Source organism: Lemur catta, chromosome 1, assembly GCF_020740605.2.
Source record: "Lemur catta isolate mLemCat1 chromosome 1, mLemCat1.pri, whole genome shotgun sequence".
In the NCBI taxonomy this organism is placed as follows: Eukaryota; Metazoa; Chordata; class Mammalia; order Primates; family Lemuridae; genus Lemur; species Lemur catta.
This window is the reverse complement of record NC_059128.1, coordinates 187,489,865-187,510,587: the sequence shown is the minus strand read 5'-3', so window position 1 is coordinate 187,510,587 and position 20,723 is coordinate 187,489,865. Positions and strand designations below refer to the sequence as shown.

Below are 20,723 nucleotides of genomic sequence, written 5' to 3'. Positions count from 1 at the left end.
TTATAAGAATATGGAAAAGGTAAACTTAAGTTTTAGAGATATATTCTCCATTATTCCTCTAAGAACAATTGCCAACAACAGTGCCAAGCAAAGCACTGTTTACTGAAAAACTGGAGAAATTATTATGGAACAACACATTCACCAGTTCCTGTAAGTAAAAGAAACCAATCTTATTAATCCTTTTAACCTCCTATTTAGAATTTAACTTCAATGGTATATAAATGCACATTTACACAGGCTACTGGGACATTCATTTATTCATCCAACCAATGGTAGTAAAAGCTTCTAATACCAGGGCACTGTGCTAGTTACTGAGGACTATTAAGTTGACAGCCCTTACCTAGAGGGAATCATGCATATAAATGGTTTTAATGAAGTATTTATAATTGCTATGAATACTGGCTACAATATATATATAAAACAAAATTCTAGAAAATTGAATCCAATAATATGTAAAACATACATCATGTCCAAGTGGTGTTTCTCCCAGGAATGCAAATCAGATTGGTTTAACATCTGAAGATCAACCAATGAAATGCAATATATTGTTGCATTTCTAGGGAAGAAAATATATATGATCATCTCAATAGATGCAGAAAAGGCATTTGTCAAAATGAAATATTAATTCATGATAAAAACTTGAAGCAAACTAGGGATAGAAGAAAATGTCTTCAACCTGAAAAGGGCACCTATGAAAAACCTATAGTTAACATCTTGCTTAATGATGAATGACTGAATGTTTTGTCACTGAAATCAAGAATAAATGGAGGATATCCAATCTTACTATCGCTACTTAAAATTGTGCTAGAATTCTAGCTAGAGTAATAAGGCAAGAATAAAAAATAAAAGGTATACAGATTTGAAAAGAAAAAATAAAATTTTCTCTAATCACAGGCAACATGATTTTTTACGTAGAAAATCCCAAAGAATCTTCAAAAACTAATACTCTCTAAGTGAACTGAACGAAATTGCAGGATACAAGTTGACTACTCAAAACAGAATTGTGTTTGCATATACCAACAATAAAGAATTGGAAACTGAAACTTAAACAAAAATCTATTACTTACAGTGATATGCAGAATATGAAATACTTCGGAATAAGCTTAACAAATATATGCAAGATTTATATAATGAAAACTATAATACTCTGATCAAAGAGCAAAGAAGAATTAAATAAATGGAATGTTATCCTATGTTCATGGATTGGAAGACTTACTACTGTTAAAATGTTAATTCTCCGCAACGTGATCTCTAGAGTCAATGTAATGCTAATCAAAATTACAACTGGATTTGTTTTATAGAAATCAACAAACTGGTTCTAAAATTTATATAGAAAGGGAAAAGAACTGGAATAGCTAAAGCATTCTGGAAAGTAACCAATTTTAAGACTTAACATATTTGAATGTTTATAGCAGCACAATTCACAATTGCAAAGATGTGGAAACAACCCAAGTGCCCATCAATACATGAGTGGATTAATAAAATGTGGCATATGTATACCATGGAGTTCTACTCAGCCACAAAAAACAATTGTGATATAGCACCTCTTGTATTATCCTGGATAGAGCTGGAACCCATTCTACTAAGTGAAGTATAACTAGAACGGAAAAACAAGCACCACATGTACTCACCATCAAATTGGCATTAACTGATCAACACTTTAGTGTATATATAGTAATAACATTCATCAGATGTCGAGGAGATGGGAGGGGAGGGGAGGGGATGGGTATATACACACCTAATGGGTACAGTGCGCATCATCTGTGGGATGGACATGCTTGAAGCTCTGACTCGGGTGGGGCAAGGGGAATATAGGTAACCTAAACATTTGTACCCCCTTAATATGCTGAAATAATAAAAAAAAGACTTAATGTAGAGCTACAGTGACCAAGGCAGTATGGTACTTGGTGAAAGGATAGACAGACAGATCAATGGAACAGAATAAAGAATTCAGAACAGACCTACTCATATGTGGTCAGCTGATACTTTACAAAAGTACAAAGGCAATTCAGTGGAAGAAAGATATCTCTTAACAAGTGGTACTGGGACAATGAGATATCCACATGCAAAGCAAACCACCTCAACCCATACTTCACACCATGTATAAAAATTAATTTAAAATGGATCATAGATCTAAATGTAGAGTATAAACTATGAAAATTCTATAAGAAACCATGGGGCAAATCTTTGAGTCCTCTGGTTAGACAAAGATTTCTTAAATATTATGCTAAAAGCACAATGCATCAAAGAAAAAACTCTGATACTTATGGACTTTACCATAATTAAGAATTTCTGCTCTTCAAAAGACAGTAAAAAGAATGAAATGTGCCATGAACTGTGAAAAATATTTGCAAATTATATATTTGATAAAGAACTTATCCAGAATATACATAATTCTGCAACAGAAAAACAACCCATCTTTGAAAAAATGGGTAAATATCTATCATGGTAAATAATCACATTAGGAGTGCTTAACAACATTTATCATAGGAGAAATGCAGATTAAAACTACAATGAGACACCTCTATACATCCACTACCAAAGCAAAACAGAAACTACTGGCAAAGATGTGGAACAACTAGATTTCTTATACATAACTGTTGGGAGCACAACATGCTTCAGCCACTTTGGAAAAACAGTTTGCAGTTTCTCATGTTATACATAAAATTATTATGCCAGCAATCCCTGTCTTAGGAACAAAATCCCAAGAGAAACAAAAACTTATGTTCACACAATCCTATTTGAGAATGTTGTAATAGTTTAATTCATAATCACCCCAACCTGGAAACTATAGCATACTTCAATTAATTAATTCATACAATGGAATACCACTCAGCAATAAAAAAGAAATAAACTATTGATATATGCAACGACATGGATAAATCTCAAATGCATTATGCTTTAGTGTGAAAGAAACCTGACTCAAGGCTACATATTATATTATTTCATTTATATAATATACTGGAAACATTAAAGTGTAGGAACAAAAAATAGATTAGTGGTTTCCGGAAGTTAAAAGTGGTGAGAATGGTTCACAAAAAAGGAGCATGGGGGAATTTGGGAGAATGATGGAATTCTTCTACATCTTGATTTTCAGTGTTGGTACTTGATTGTTTGCATTTGTCACAAATTAAAGAACTGTCACTAAAAAGGGTACATTTTACTATATATAAATCATTAATTTTAAAAAAGACATTGTTAAGAAAATAAATAGGCAAGGCATAGATGGAAGAAAATATTTATAAAGTACATTTCTGACTTGTATTCAGAATACATAAATAACTCCACAATTCAACAATATAAACAATTTCTTTTAAAATGAGCAGAATATATGAGGGAAGATATTTCACAAAAGTATAGAAATGATAAATGATTGTATGAAGAGATGCTCCACATCATTGGTTACCATGGGGAGGCACATTAAAGTAAATGCAATACAACATATTCAATAGAATGGCTAAAATTAAACAGAAAAAAAAGCTAACACCACCAAGTGATGTCAAGGACGTGAAGCAAATTAAACTCATACCTTGCTTGTGGAAATATAAAAAATGGTACAGTCACTTTGGAAAGCAGTTTGGCAGTTTCTTATAAAGTTAAAGCAATACTTACCATATAAGCCAAGCAATCCCAACCCCATTTCTATTCGTTAACAATCCCATTCCTAAGTATTTACTCAAGAGAAATAAAAATATATGTTTCTGCAGACTTGTACTCAAATGTTCATATACGTTTTACTCATAAAAGCCATAAATTAGAAACAACCCAACTATCCAACAATTGCTGAATGAATAAACAAACTGGTATAGCCAAACAATGAAATACTACTCAGCAATAAAAAGAGCTGATACTCACAACAGTGTGAACAGATCTGAAAAGCATTATGCCAAGTGAAATACTACAGACACAAAAGACTACATACTGTATGATTACATTTACAAGGCAAGATTAGTGGTTGCTAAGGTCCAGGAGTAGGGAGAAAGAATTGACTTCAAAGGAGTACAAAGGAACTTTCTGAAGTAGTGTACATGCTCTTTATCAGAATTTTTGGTCACAGTTACACAGCTGTATACACTTGTCCAAATTCATTGAATTTTACACTAACTACTTGGGAATTTTATCATGTTTAAAATTAAACCTTTGCTAGACCTCTTCAAATTCTTTTCATAACCATAGAACAATTAGAAAATAAAGAAAAGCCAAAAACAATTTTTAATAACCCTAAATCCTACTTTCCAGAGGCAATAATCACTATTAGTATTTTGACATACATCATCTTAGATATTTTTTAATATAAATAGGAACTTTTGGTAACAACTTTAATAGAATGAAATTCTTCACACTATTCGGAGCTTTGTTAAATTCTAAAATATATCACAAACATATTTTCATTTCAATAAGTTCATTATGTACATTAAAAAGAAAGAAAAGTTACACTCTGATTCTCCTAATTGTGAGTGAACACCAAAATTTCCTACTGTATTATGTATTTTTGTTGTCATAAATTATTTGAATATTTATAAAACTTGTTTTTATTAATATGTAACTCAATCCATAGGTCTTAGATTCTCTAAGGAACATATTTTTTAGTTTTGCTAAGCAAAATTCAAAGAAACCTTTTATAAAAATATAACATAATCTTAACTTTTATGGGATGACAAAAAAACTAAAAAATAACAGTTAACACTAAATAAACATTAAAAAATAATTTTTTGGAAGAGAGAAAAGATTATTTGTTGCCATCAACTCTTTCTACTTTAGGAGAAGATGCTGTACTTACACACAAAAAGGGCCACTCTATTTAAACAGTTTTTTAAAAAATTTTTATTGTGAAAGAAAAAAGAAACCACAGGGTTTAAAATGTAATGAGTGATCCTATTAGTTCCACCAGACTAAAATCATACAGTCTACGTATGTGGTCTTTCAGCCACATCTGTCATGACCCGTTTTTACATCACAAAATGTAAAATACTAAGCAATGATTTACTACATCAGACCTGGGAAAGTATTCATCATTTGATTTTCCCCTAAAAGAAAAAATAGTTCATAGGAAGACAGGTGACAGTTCCTTTTTGCAGTGTGCACTCAAGACTTAGCATTTTAGAATCAAATCCTAATGTAATACGAGCAACAAAGACAAAAATCGTAATAAAAAAGGATTAAATAAAATGGAAAAAAAATCTCAATCATGATTTTCTTAAAATTCAAATATTTTGCTTGGCTAGAAAACATGGATCAATTATTTAAAATATGTAAAAATGTATATATATATAACCACATAGTATATGCTCAATAAACAGCACTCTATTTTAAATAGTTCACAAATCACATTTTTATTAAGCACTTGTAAAATGATCTGATATTCCTTTCAAAAGCTCTGTTACACTAAAATAGAATTTTTACTTAATATAAAATGTATAGTCTAGAAAAGACTATGTTTTTTATTTCATTACATTAATTATTTCTTTGACTTATCTGAAAGTCACATTCATCCCTTTTTGGCAAATTTCTTTACATAATGTTATTTTACTCATTGAAAAAAAACAACAAAAAACAAAAAACAGACCTATTATTTCCCCTATTAAAAAAGGTTGACTATTAGTTCAAATTTTTTAATGGTTTAAATTTAAAAATATTAAAGGGTAATTAATTCTAAAAAAACTTGGTACATAATTCTACAATAGATAAATTATTTACAATGATTCTAAAACCACTGAAAAAGACTTGCATATTTGATATATAAACAAGCATCCAAATCTTATACACTTGTCAGTCTTTTAATAATGAAGTCGGGGAAAATAAATTCACAGACACCCAAGTGAATTGGCAACTGTAAGTGACAGAAGCCCTTCTAAATCCTCTGTTTACACTGGGGATTAGTGGAGTAGATTTTGAGTTGCACACTGAACAGTCCATGGTCAAGGGAACCTGCTCCCTGTCAGCCCGCAGGGCATAAGGACAAAGCATGGTCCTGGTAGGAAGTGACCCATAAACGTATTCCTACCCAGGATTTATACAAAGCCAGTCTGCCTCACAGAAACTCCATATGACCATTAACTGGCCTGCAAGGCCTGCCAGGAGGCCTAATTACAGGTCTACAGAGCCCAATAACAAAAGCTGGAGGGCTTTAGCCTAGGGATGATCTGCTTTATACTGACTTGAGAGAGTCCATATAGAGGACCCAAAAGAAAGAGGTTTAGCTTTAAAATTCTCCCCAGAGATCTAGCATTGTGCTCAAGTCTAGAAAGCCCACATGCAACATACTTCAGCTAGGCTTAAACATATCACCCTCTCAAAATTAACATTCAACTACTGTCTGCTTAACATCTGCTCAAACATGGCAAGTTGCTGTGATATTGTTAGACTCTAGCTGATAGCTTTCTTCTTACTAAATATTATTAGGGGTAAATAATAGCTATTCAAACATAAATGTGTAACTGATGCTAAAATAAATAACTTATACTTTTAAAAAGCAATTTACTTAACATTTCTCTTTAGGAAACACTAACTTTATATTTTTAGATTAAAACAACGTCAAAAATTATGATCACTGTGGAAACTGGAAGTTAAATTAACAATTATCAATTTGATTTTATATTAAAACTATTTAATTTTATATAGAATTTCTGAAGTTTGTATAACCATACTTGATAGGAAAAAACGCTGTAACCAATGCCCAAGTCAATTAAACTATTTAAGGCTTTTATTCATTTGTTTTTTTATGAAAGCACTCCTCTTAATTCCTGATAATGTCTTTTAACAGCATAAGCATGCTGGTACAAGGAGGATATGTGGCTCAACTTTTCTTCTTTAATTATCTTATAAAGCCACCCTGCTGATGCCATAAAAAACTACTCCTACACTTACTAGCTAACATTTATAGAATGCTCCGTTATATGCTAGTTGCTATTCTAAAGATTTTATTGTATTAATTTGTTTAGTTCTCATAAAAACTCTATAAGGTACTTATATTATTACTATTATTATTCCCACTTTGTAAATGAAAAACTGAAGTTGAGTAGGCTTTAACTACTACCCTATGGTTTCATCAGTAAATAGGGGAGCTAGGAATGGCACCCAGACTATCTGACTTGAGAACTTCACCACCATACTATATTGCCTTTCATACTAATTGCTAATATGTACTGAATACTTAACTATGTATCAAGTATTGTACTAAGTGTTTTACAAACGTTAACTTATTTAAACTCTATATCAACAATGTACTATGAGTTATGTGCTATTTATTAATATCTCCATTTTACAGATGAGGGAATTAAAGGGCAGTAGAGGAGAAGTGATATGCCTAGGCTCACAAAATTTGTTAGTGAAGCTGGATATAAATCTGGACTACCAACACACAATCAAGCAGAAGTCTACATGGGAAAAAAAAGTTTAAAAACTATTTATTTATAAGAAGTAGAAATTAACTTTTCAATCTCTTGCTCTTTTTTGAGGTTTTCCCTAACATGAAAGCCTCTCTCACGATTAATCAGCCTATTTCTCATAGCCACAGATCAGTGGTCAGAAACCTACAGACAAAACCTCTGTCAGCTTTAAATCAGGGTAAAGCAGAGTAGCTTTCTATGCTCCCCGGAAACAGTACAACATTATCAAGGCAATCTCATTTGTAATTCTTTGAATTCCAAATATTTAACGCTAGAATGGACTTTCGAGAAGTGCTGTGACTTCTACAACCACATGGCTATGAAGAAAGGGTCAGGACTTGGCTTACAGGTACTTAATGGGCAACTAAGAGAATCAAATCTCAATTGAAGAATTGGGATGGGGTGAGACACTTATGGAGTATTCCTAAGCACAGCTAACACCTGGATATAGTGCATTTGTATGTATAACTAATCTGTGTTTTTACAACACTTAATTAACCAGCTTCTAACCCGAGAAGGGTCACTGAAATGCATGTCCAGAGCTAGGTTTAAGAATAAAATATTGGTGATCATAACATTATCCTTGATTTTTCAAAGTTATAAATTTAGCTACTGTGAATACTCTTTACAGTTAGGGGAAAACTACTTTTTCCTGAATGAAAGCTTAATCTTTTTGTGTAATAAAAAAAAAACTTCCTTTAGAATCAAAGGCTTGAGGACAGAAATTATTTTATTGAAAGGTAATTGTAGAACTAAGCCTAACAGAATAAGGTATGTGTTTGGTAATATTTTCTATCACCCTTCTTTCTACCCAACATAACTGAGGAATTTAACCCACAGATAGAAATAGCTCAAGAGTCATAAACCACTGGAGCTGAGTTCTGGTTCTGCCACTTATTTATTAACTATATAATTTTTTACAAGTTATTTAGGCTTTTGGGATTTTTGTAAAATGGAGTTAATTAGCTCTCCATGCAGTGATATGAGTCAAAAGATAAAGATTTATGAAAGTGATTTGAAACTATAAGGCACAATACAAAAGGTTGTAGGTATTATTTAGGAAATGGAATAATTATTACACAGATTTTAAGATAAGTTGTTTTACCATATATATAGTAAAAGAAATTTCTACCCTTTCTTATAACATTAGAAATATAATTCTAAAGGTTGCATGTGTCAATAATTATATTAAAAGTAAAATATTAAGAAGACTTCAAAGAAAATTATACCTTAAAAATTGTGTGAGAAGTGTTGTCTTCTCATGTTGATGAAAAATACTTATGTTTTGGAAAAATCTGTGCTTCAAAACTGTCTTCAAACCCATGAGCAAACACACTTGGCATAAGATGATACTGTGTTTTTGTGGAAAACCCAGACAACGTTTAGAATGGTGCCATCAAGTCAAACAACAGTGAGAGTAAAAATGATGGAGACAAAGAAGTCCTTAACAAAACTTACTATCTTTCCTCGTTCTGTTTGCTAATCAGGTTCTGTTATCTTTTCTGTCAAACACTACCTTACATTTTAAGTTAAAAAGTCAGATTATATCATATATCTTCTGCTTTAAAAGCCAGGAAATTTTTAGTATATTTATTGTAAAATATATCATACAGTGGCTAAGATGAGCACATCAGCATTTGAAGGTTTAATTTTCAAATATCTACATCATTTGTTCCTCCACAATGACTTATTTACCAAAGATTAACAGCTGGAATTTTATTTGGTATAGTATCACTATAGACTATACATGTTATTAACACTGCTGGGAAAGATGCAGAAGTTTTAAATATGATTCCTAACCTTCAGAAGTTTATTTCATTGGAAAAATAAGTCTAACATTTATGAAACAATTAAATAGTAATATCACTGGTATATGAGTAAATATCAGTGTAAACAGAATGCATGGACAAAGACTAAAAGAATTCAAAGGAGGAGAGAAAGATTATGTGCTGGAATGATCAGGGAAATCATGTAGAAATCTTATTTTAAAGAGGTCTTTAAGTGCTTGAAGAGGGGAAAAGGAAGGAGAGACATTTACAGAAGGGAAAAACCATGTGTGAAGATTCCCAGGTAAAAAGAATATGGGTAACTCAAAGAACAATGAGAAGTATAGCAGTGAATTCTAGAAAATAAAATTAGAAAAGTCTGTGGATCCACTCTACAGAACCTTAGAATCTTAAGCAAAGAAGTATAAAACTGATTTTGTGATTGAGAGCCAGTCAATAACTTTGAGCAAAGGAGTGGCATTATCATATGGTACCTGAGAAAGAATCATCTAGCAGTGGTATTCGCAAAAACCAATATGGAAATAAAAATTTTCTGGTGGCTACTACTTGTCATGCTCTGGGCTGGGCACTTTATATATTATAATATTTATTTTCACAACAACCCTACAAGATAGCTATTATCTTTCCCTCTTACATATGAGGAAATTATGACACAGAGAAGTACCCAAACCTAAATATTTTCAAACAGGCAACTTAAATGTGTGATGTGTCTAGTTGAGACAATAGGGAACTGTAAAATGGTTCAGCTGCTATGGAAAACAGTTTGGTGATTTCTCAAAAAAGCTAAACACAGAGTTACCAAATGACCCCCAAATTATTCTCCAAAGTATACATCAAAAAAACTCTGCAAACAGGTTCTCAAACATGTACATGTACATGCATATTTATAGTAAATCTATTCACAGGAACCAAAAGGTGTAAACAGTCACAATTTTCATAAAAGGATAAACATATTATATGTATATACACACACACATACACAGACAGACACATACACACACAGAGGAATATTATTGTACCATTAAAAAGCTATGAAGTTCTTTTTTATCTCAACCATTTATCCATTTATCTCAACCTTGGGACTAGGCTGGATTCTAACCGCAAAACTTAATAGACTGTGCTCAGGTTCTTCTTATCCTCTCCTTCATCTATTTACTTATTTCCAATACAATGAACACCCTGAATTCATCACCAAAACAGAGAACTAGAACCTTGAAAATAAGTTCTATATTTGCCTATGTACTCCTCCCCTATCCATCCATCTGCCTCCCCCTCCAAGGCCACAAGTGCTCATTAGAAACAATATTGGATGCTTTTCAAAAAGGTATAATATGTTACATCATATTATAAAGCAATATATTCATGGTATTGGCATCAAAAATCAAATAGATATGATAAATCTGATAAAAATGACTATTTAACCAGTAGCAATGAAAAGTAGCACAGTGCTTTTGTAAAACAACTACGCAAAAATGTATAAAAAACATTCTAAATATTAATACCCTCTAACCTCATAAACTCATTTCTATAGTAATCAATCCCAAGAAAATAATCTAAAATATATATAATACAATGTGTAAGATGTTCCTTACAGTGTTATTGGTAAGAGAGAAAAGCTGGAGACAACATAAATGTTCAACAAGAAGAAAATGATTAAATAAATAATTCTACATTTAGCTAACATCTGTTCTTTGTTTACACAGGCTAAAATATTTTAATTTGAAAATTGTCATAATTTTGACTATTTCCCAAATTCAGAGAATCTAACTCTTTATCCTAAACTAATACAATTTAGAATGCTAAATTTAAAAATCAGAGGTGACAACTGGGACAGATATAAACACTGTGAGGTCTGGACTGTGAGATCTTTTTTATAATGTGTTTCAAAGTCATATTAAAAGATTTTTTAAAAAGCTGTACAAAACTATGAAAAAATTCTTTATAATTGTATCAGTGGAAACAAATATTTTCTGGGCTACAAAACACAAATATTTTCCTTTAAAGCGAGCCTTTGTCAATATTCAAATTATGAACTGGAAATATTCTTTCAAAGCTAATTGCCAAGCTAAATGCTACTGAAGAATGAATGCATTTTATATAAATGATAGAAAATCATATTAATTAGCTTTATCCCATACCATATTTATTTGAGAGTCAAATATGAAAAACATGCCAGCAAGCAAAATTTAATAAATAATGTTTTGTATGTAATTAAAGCTAAACTGAACAAGATAAATACATAAAATAGAAGTGATTTTTAAAGTAACATAGCAAGGGTAGAGAGACTCCGCATCAAAATTAAAACATTTTTATACTTATATGGTTAACTTACTTCTTTAATAAATTCAGGAAGCTAGTATATCACTCATACTGGTGTTTCTAGTCTTTAGACTGTGAGCACTTTAAATGGGAATACAAAGAGCTAATGCAAGAGATTCTTCAATCAATATGCACATATGTATTTTCTTGATCAATGAATACTAAAAATGTAACTACTATCAATTGGTAGTTGGAAATTATTTTTGATGTTAAAACAGAATTCTCATTTTTCTAGCTGAAAAGGATGAGCTCTTTGTAGATCTGTAAAAAATCAATAATTTTAAGAAATATGTACAGTAGTCCCTCCTCATCTGCAATTGCAGTTTCGCTTTCTTCGGTTTCAGTTACCTATGATCAACTGTGGTCTAAAATTAGGCGAATATAATACAAGGTATTTTAAAAGAGAGAGACCATATTCACATAACTTTTATTATAGTATACTGTTATAATTGTTCTACTTTATTTTGTTGCTGCTAATCTTAGTGTGCCTAATTAAAAAATTAAACTTTATCATAGGTATGTATATATAGGAAAAAACACAGTACATATATATATATATATATATATATATATATATATAGGGTTCAGTACCATCTGTGGTTTCCTGCATCTACTGGGGGCCTTGGAACATATCCACTCTGTAAAACGGGGAACTACCGTACTAATTTTGGCAACTTATTGTTTGAATAAGTTACATAATTTTTTTATTGAAGTATATTACAGGGCTACAAATGTTTAGGTTACATATATTTCCTTTGCCCCACCCACATCAGAGCTTCAAGCATGTGCATCCTCTAGGCAGTGCTCACTGCACCCATTAGGTGTGAATTTTCCCACCCCTTCCCCCTCCCTCCCACCTGCCCAACACCCCATGAATGTTACTACTATATCTGCACATACATTTTTAAAGAGCACATTAAGATTCAAAGTAAAGTATCAGTATTTAGAAAATATAACATGGATTTTATACATTTTTTAAAAGGTAAAGTATTTAATGTCTATATGCTACTGGGCATGATATCTAAAATCAAAGTCATAGCATTACTGTACCATTGAAAAACAAAACAAATAGCATTTTAAGTTTAGATGATATCCAGAACACATAGTCCAATGAGTTGCTTCAATGTAATTGGAGGAATTATTAAATGACACTGACATCCTTTCCTTTAGAACAATGAAAATCTCAACCTAAACATTATACCTTATAGAAAAATGAAAATGGATCATAGCCTTAAATGTAAAATGTAACACCATAAAACTTTCAGAGGAAAATGTTAGAAAAAATCATGATCTGGGGTTAGTCAAAGAATTCTTAAACATGCCCCCAAAAGCACAGTACACAAAAGAGAATAATAATAATAAATTGAACTTCATCAAAATGGAAAGTTAAAATTGAAGCCAATTTTATAAATGAAAAGGTAAAGAATGAAATTTTAGCATAATATTTACCAATTTACTACAGCAATAAATAACGATAATACAAGGACATACATATAATCTAGATCTCATACATTTTGAGTATATATGAGAATAGGAGTTTTCTCTTTGACTCATCTGTAAGCATGCTAACAGCCTAGGATATATTTGTTACTTTTTCACTTCATTAAAGTTAATTATTAACACTTACCAGCAGCTTCAAGAACGAGCTGTAGTCTGGCTTTGGCCTGTTCAGCTGGTGGCTAAAAAAATTAAAAAAATCAACCATAAAAGATAGTTACAGGTCAGTTTTAATAGATGGAACTTTAAATTAATGTATATTTATGCAAGTATCAGAAAATTTAGAGAGCTTTATCATAATCAATACTAATATCCAGCCATATCTTGCATCTTGCACATATGATGCAAGAATGATGTTCTTTCAGTTTTTTCCCTAAAAGAAGTTTTGTTTACTACCCAGCATTGTACCAATCATCAATAACATAAATAACTGCAATTTAACAATGAGGCAAAACACACACATTTAACAACATATTCTCAAGTTGTGCTATTTCTTTGCATATGGAAACATGCAAGTGACCTATTAGAATTTAAATATTAATAGCAACTTGAAGTTCAATAGTTCAGGCAAGTCAGACCCTAAAACCAAATATTTTCTGCTTTCCTAACTGGATTAGAAAGGTGCAATTGCGATGAAGAGAGGATACAACGTGATTTATATGCTTTCAGTTCCTACTAACTGCCCTAAAATTGTTCTTTTCAGTGAGCTTTGATTTAATAGAGTTGACTATGTTGAAACTAAACTACTTTCCTACAGTGACTTCAATCTGCGATTTTTGAATAACATATTGATAGTATCCAAACTCTAACATGGGTTGTTATCAAAGTTATAACTTTCATGAATGATCTGTTAAAGATGTGTTAAAAACTCTTCTTAATACTTAAGCCTTGACTTTACCACATTTGTAAAGATGTCAGCAATAAACTAAATAAACTAGGTAAATAAACTAAATTATCCCATTTTTATGTATGAAAACCATCATTTTGGAATTAACAATTTATGTGATACATTAGAATATTTTGCTATTTGTAAAAAACCAGCTTTAATGAAAATAATTAAATAATTGGATATAGAAAGAATATCCTATACTCAGAAAAGTTTAAGAATTCAAATTGTGCTTCTGAAAAACCTGTAAGAAACAAGATGGGGGAGCAGTCAATGTGACAAATGAGAAGACAGGGAAAACCTTTTATATCACAGAGCAAGGATTAACAAACTATAGCCTCAGACAAGCAACCCAGTTTTGTAAGTAAGTTTTACTGGAATGCAGCCATACCATTTGTTTACACATTGTCTATGGTGGTTTTTGTGCTCAACTCAAAAAGAGGAGTTGAGTACTTGTAGCAGGAATCTATGACCAGAAAAGCCTAAAACATCTAATATCTGGACCTATAAGGACAAATTTGCCAACTCCTGCCATACAGGATGGAAAGGCTTAGAAAAATTTTAACAGAGAGGTGATGTGATCAGATCTACGCTTTGATACATCATTCTAGCAATATGTTTGAGGATGAATGAAAAAGAATGTTACTAGAGGCAAGGAGCTCAGTTAGGTGGCAATTAAAGAACTCCAGGTGAGACGATGAGGGCCTGACCGAAGCAGTAGCAAAAAGGTCAAACAGGAAGAATCAGATTTGAGAAATTGGTAAAATGAAAGGACTTATTGGATATGAGAGAAGGGGTTGACAAACAAAAAAGAGTACTTTATGTCATATGTTTATAGGGAAAATGTATGTAAGTATGCTTTACAAAGTTATAAAGTATTGGAAATATATGACATCAAATTAAAATATCACAGCAAAATATCAATAGAAGACTATGATATCTACTGAATATAATCTAACAGTCATAAACTAAAATACCTACAGGCACCAAGCAGTTAACACAAACATTTATGACAATAAACGGCAAATGACACTTGACATTAGTATCAGGGAGCACAGAGAGTGCAGAACTGTGAAGCACGTGCCCCACCTAAAGGAAGCAGCCGTACTCAAATACCAACTGATTGTAGTTATGCAGAAATGCAAGCCTAGGGTCATGAAATCTGTTAATTTTTCACAAGTATTTAAGTCGCCACGAAAAACAATACAGAACTGTGTGGAACAAACATAGAACTTCTATAAGTTAGGTTCAACTCCAAGATAGTTTGTAATCTCTGCCACGCACAGTAGAAACTTGATAATTCATGCAATATAACATAACTAGAATGGCAAGAAGGAAATGATACTCTGACTAGCAGGTCCTAAGCAAGCTAAGAATTATGAAGCATACATTTCAGAATGTCCTTGTAAGCAGTTTCCTTTGATAGAAAAATCTTAGACACCGTATTGGTTAAGATATTTCATGGGAAAGAGTTTTTGTATTCATAAGAAAAGATTTTTTTAACAATTAAAAAATATTTAGGACATAGAAAAATATACAGAAGTACCTAATATCCAATGAAACATTAACAATATTGCTAAAGTCTTCTACCCCATGAAATCTTCCTCCATAGCAGCCCTCTTCCTCCTATCATTTATAACCACTATCTTCAAAATATGGTGATTACCATTCCTAAGGAAAGATTCTTGATGGCTAATGTCTACGATAAAAACATCTGCTAAGATTTATTTATTTTTCACTAATTACTCCAACAATCTATAATATAGGACTCATATTTCAAAGATAAAACCAGAGAATAAAAACAGTTTAGTAATTTGCTTCTGCTAGTAAATGGTGGACTAAAATTAAGACTCTGACTCTAAATCTCAGGATCCTTCTAAACAAATCACTAGGATACTCATGAAGTTAAAGGAATTAATTTAAATAGACATAAATGCGTAAGAGTAGGGTTTTGATTCTGTTTAAAAAATATGTCTAAAATAATACAACTGATCCAATAAATGAATATAATTCCATTCTAAATACATTTGTTTATGCAGATATAACTTGCTAAATTTCATTTATGAAATACAGGGGTGAACTCTAACTATGGGGAAAAATATATTGTTAGATTGACCAGACATTTAAAAGTAATCTGTATTTGGTAAATATTTTTACTTTGCTCATATTCATTGCTCAAGCATTTTTCTTGGATAGGGTATGCAGATGCAAATGTTCTCTCACTTTTTGTCCATCTGCAAATATGTTTTTTTTACTGTGACTGGTGAATAAGGTGAATGAGTATGGAATTCTTGGGCTGCAGTCTTTTATTTCAGTCACCTGCCCCTCAAAGCCTTCCCAAGGGCTTTGTTTCTAGGCTTGAGTTTGTCTCAGAAGAGGGAAAGCATCACAACAGGCTGCTTGGCTGGAACTCTCTGTGTCCACCTGCGTATCTGCATCAGTAGCTGCCTGGCTCAGAAAAAGTAGCTCAGTTGAAAAGGGGAATGGAGAGGAGGCAGTCAGATTTATATTGCCATCATTCTGGCTGCAATTTATACTTTTAAAGAAAAGATTAAGGAGAAAGAAGAAACTGAATATAGAGTTAAAAATTTTTTTATACCAATCCATTTAGTTATGCATCATCATACTACTTGGCTTAGAATGAAAATAGCTTTGGGGCTTGAATGCTAACATTTCTAATGTTTTAGCTATTTTAGCATGTGTTAGATTCCAGGATCAGTATGAATTCCACCTAAAATTGGTAGATGGTACTCATATTAATCAGAACCGGAAATTATCTTAACGAATAAATACCAAATACAAATACATGGAATATATATAATATCAAATACAATTGCATGGAATATAGTACTTTTTCAAAGAATTTTTAAACAAGAACATGCTTAGGAGTACAATGTCACAATTATATTGTATGAAGGAAACTTATGGAGAAAAAATTATATTCATTAAAAAACAATATTACTACAGGGGGAAGACCAGAAGGAAGACAGCCATCTACAAGCCAAGGAGAGAGTCTTCAGAAAGAACCATCCCTGACAACATCTTGATCTTGGACTTCCAGCCTCCAGGACTGTGAGAAAATGAATTTCTGTTGTTTAAGCAAAACAAACAAACAAACACACTCCAATATTCCTCACATCGTTAGTAGTGCATCATTAAAGAATACCACCAAAATGGAATTATAGAGAATATAAATATGATTCCCCTAAAAACATAAATGTTACTATTGACATTAGTAGGAAACTAAGAACAATGTGAACTTTTACTATAAGTCTTTAAAGTCTGTACTAAATTTAAAGTGTATTATTGTGCTATGGTATGATAAACAAAAAAATTAATATAGATACTATACTGTAATTATAACTCATTTAAAGAAAACTGTACTGCTGCTAGAAATTCTTATCCTATAAGGCTTAAAATTGGAAGAGGGGAGTTGGTAGTTTTTCTACTGCTGTGGATCTCCGGAATTGTCCTTCTTCCTTCCCTACTTAACTCCATTTGTAAGCCCTAGGGTTAGAGAAGAGAATCCACTTTCTTAAGGAAAAGAAGAAGCTCCTAAGATTAGACCAAAAGATAGGCTGGTCTCATGATGGCTTGTGGAGATGACCATTCTCAATGTCTAGACTTTTTCCTTTGACTCTGGATATACTTTTATTTAGTCTCATTGCCTGAGTTCCTTACAAATATTCTGCATGTCTAGAGTCTCAAATCACTGCCAAAGGTAACATTCAAAACCAGTATAATCCCTTGAGCAATGACTACATAAAAAGAGAAGAGAAAAAGAAGCCTATCCTTATATAAACTAGTTTATACACTAAGCTGTTCAAACTACTTGTTCACCTTTCTTACTTTTGTTCATATTCAGCTCCCTGAATCCCTGGCCACCACTGTGAAAATTTTGGAAGTTGATAAAGCTAAAGGCATCTATCTGCCAGCAACAGTTTTGAGGTTGTTAAGGACAGAAAAGTACAAAGTCTGAAAGACAGATTGTGACTGAGCCAAAGAGAGAACTCAAACTTGGAAACAAATTTAAACTAGCAACATTTCACAAAACAAAATTAGGATTACATTATACAGTTTTCACATTTATCCTCAATTCCATATTATCATATGCTCTCTTTATACAAAAAGAATATACAGTAACCTTTAATCTACTTAAAAGAGAGTAATTGAAACCTCCTATTTAAAAAGAATTTAGATGTTGTAGGCAAAGGGTGTTAGGGTATTATTGGACCCTTAGAGAGTCTTGTCATTACATTCAACTGTTTGAAATTTATTACTTTCATTTGTTCAAAAAATTTTATAGGCCGGGCGCGGTGGCTCACGCCTGTAATCCTAACACTCTGGGAGGCCGAGGCAGGCGGATGGCTGGAGCTCAGGAGTTCGAAACCAGCCTGACCAAGAGTGAGACCCTGTCTCTACTAAAATAGAAAGAAATTATCTGGCCAACTAAAAATATATATAGAAAAAATTAGCCGGGCACGGTGGTGCATGCTTGTAGTCCCAGCTACTCGAGAGGCTGAGGCAGGAGGATCGCTTAAGCCCAGGAGTTTGAGGTTGCTGTGAGCTAGGCTGATGCCACAGCACTCTAGCCTGGGCAACAGAGTGAGACTCTGTCTCAAAAAAAAAAAAAAAAATTTATGAACCACTTATATGTATAAGGTACTTTGCTACAAGTTGAGGATACAAAGATAAATAGACATAATTTATGACTTCAAGGATCTTACAGTATATAATTAGAGAGATAATCAAAATAATAATGTTAAGAAACTACTAAATTTCTACACTGTGCCAAGCATGTGGGTTATTTCTATCTTTTCTTAAAAATGTTTCAAACAGCTTTATTGACACATAATTGAACTACTAATACAATACATTCCATATATTTAAAGTATCTAGCTTTTAAACTCAGCATAATTATTGTGAAACTCATCCATGTTGTTGTGTGTATCAATAATCCATTCCTTTTTGTTGCTGGGTAGTATTCCACTGTAAGGATATATTAATACCATAATTTCTTTTTCTTTCTTTTTTTTTTTTTTTTGAGACAGAGTCTCACTCTGTTGCCCAGGCTAGAATGAGTGCCGTGGCGTCAGCCTAGCTCACAGCAACCTCAAACTCCTGGGCTTAAGCGATCCTCCTGCCTCAGCCCCCCGAGTACCTGGGACTACAGGCATGCGCCACCGTGCCTGGCTAATTTTTTCTATATATATTTTTAGTTGGCCAGATAATTTCTTTCTATTTTTAGTAGAGACGGGGTCTCACTCTTGCTCAGGCTGGTCTCGAACTCCTGACCTTGAGCGATCCACCCACCTCGGCCTCCCAGAGTGCTAGGATTACAGGCATGAGCCACTGCGCCTGGCCTGGGATATATTAATACCATAATTTCTTTATGTGTTCATTTGTCAACAAATATTCAATGTGTTTCCAGTTTCTGCTATTATGAAAAATGTTATGAACATTTAGGTACAAATCTTTGTATAAATATGTGCTTTCATATTCTTGGGTAAATATTGAGAATTGGAATGGCTGGGTCATATGGTAAATACATGTAAAACTCTCTAAGAAACTACCAAACTGTTTTCAAAGTGATTTTACTTTCTCCGTAGTAGTGTATGAGAGTTACAGTTGCTCCACATCCCAGTCACCACTTGCTATAGTCAGTCTTTTTAATTTCAAAATTCTGATAGGTGTGTACTGGTACCTCACGGTGGTTTTAATCTGTATTTCCCTAATGACTAATGGTGTTGAGCATCTTTTCATACACTTATTTATTATCCATGTATCTTCCTTGGTAGAACTGATGTTCAAATCTTCTGCCAATTTTTTATTAGATTGCTTTCTTAATATCGAGTTTCCAGTAATTTATCCCATATGTAATTTTGCAAATTTTTATGTCTAAAATGCAATTGGACTTTTAATGAAGCGCAATCCACCAATTTGTTCTTTTATGAATCATGCTTTTTTGGTGTTAAATCTAAGAAATCTTTATCTAATCCCAGTTCATAAAAATTTGCCCTATATTTATACCTAAAAGTTTTATAGTTTTATATTTTACATTTAATTTTATAAAATGCTTTTAGTTAATTTTTGAATATAGTGCAAGGTATGCATTGAAAACCTTTTTTTATTAGGGTACTGTATATGACTATCCAATTGTTCCAGTATCATCTATGGGAAAGATTACCATTTCTCCACTCAACTGCCTTTGCACCTTTGTCAAAAATCAATTTGCCACATATATGTACACATACACATAAGAGTCTCTTCTTGGACTCTTATTCTGGTTCTTTGATCAGTTTGTCAATCTTGATGCCAATACCACATTGTCTTGATCACTATTGTTTTATATTCATTCTTGAAATCAGGTAGAATAAATACTCCAACTTTCTTCTTTTTCAAAGTAGTTTTGGCTCTTCTAGCTCCTTTGCATTTCCAATTTTTAGAATAAGCTTGCCGATTTCTTCAAAAAGAAAGTCTGCTGGGATCACTCATGGGATTGCACTGAAGCTGCACATCAATTTGAGGAGAATATGCATCTTAACAATACTAAGCTTTAGCCTGGTATATCTTTTTTCATCATTTTTACCTTTTAGTGTCTTTATATTTGAAGTATATTTTTTATAAGCAGCACATAGTTGAATCTTGTCTTTTTATACAATCTGAAAAACTCTGCTTTTTAATTGGAGTGTTTAGATCAATTTACACTTATGTAATTACTATCCTATCACATTGCTATTTATTTTTCTGCCTTCTCTTCAAATGAGTATTTTACAATTCTATTTTATAGTCTTTATTGGCTTACTAGCTATAATTCTTTGTTGTATTTAGTTGTTTTAAAGTTTA

General features: G+C 32.2%; 1 protein-coding gene across 1 annotated transcript in view; it reads right to left on the bottom strand.

The window, feature by feature from the left end:
• RSRC1 (arginine and serine rich coiled-coil 1) overlaps nucleotides 1–20,723 on the bottom strand; it is a 399,121-nt gene that overhangs the window by 158,620 nt on the left and 219,778 nt on the right. The window contains exon 6 of the mRNA XM_045562125.1: nucleotides 13,122–13,173. Coding sequence (XP_045418081.1) covers nucleotides 13,122–13,173 — 52 coding nt within the window. The remainder of the gene's footprint in view (nucleotides 1–13,121; nucleotides 13,174–20,723) is intronic.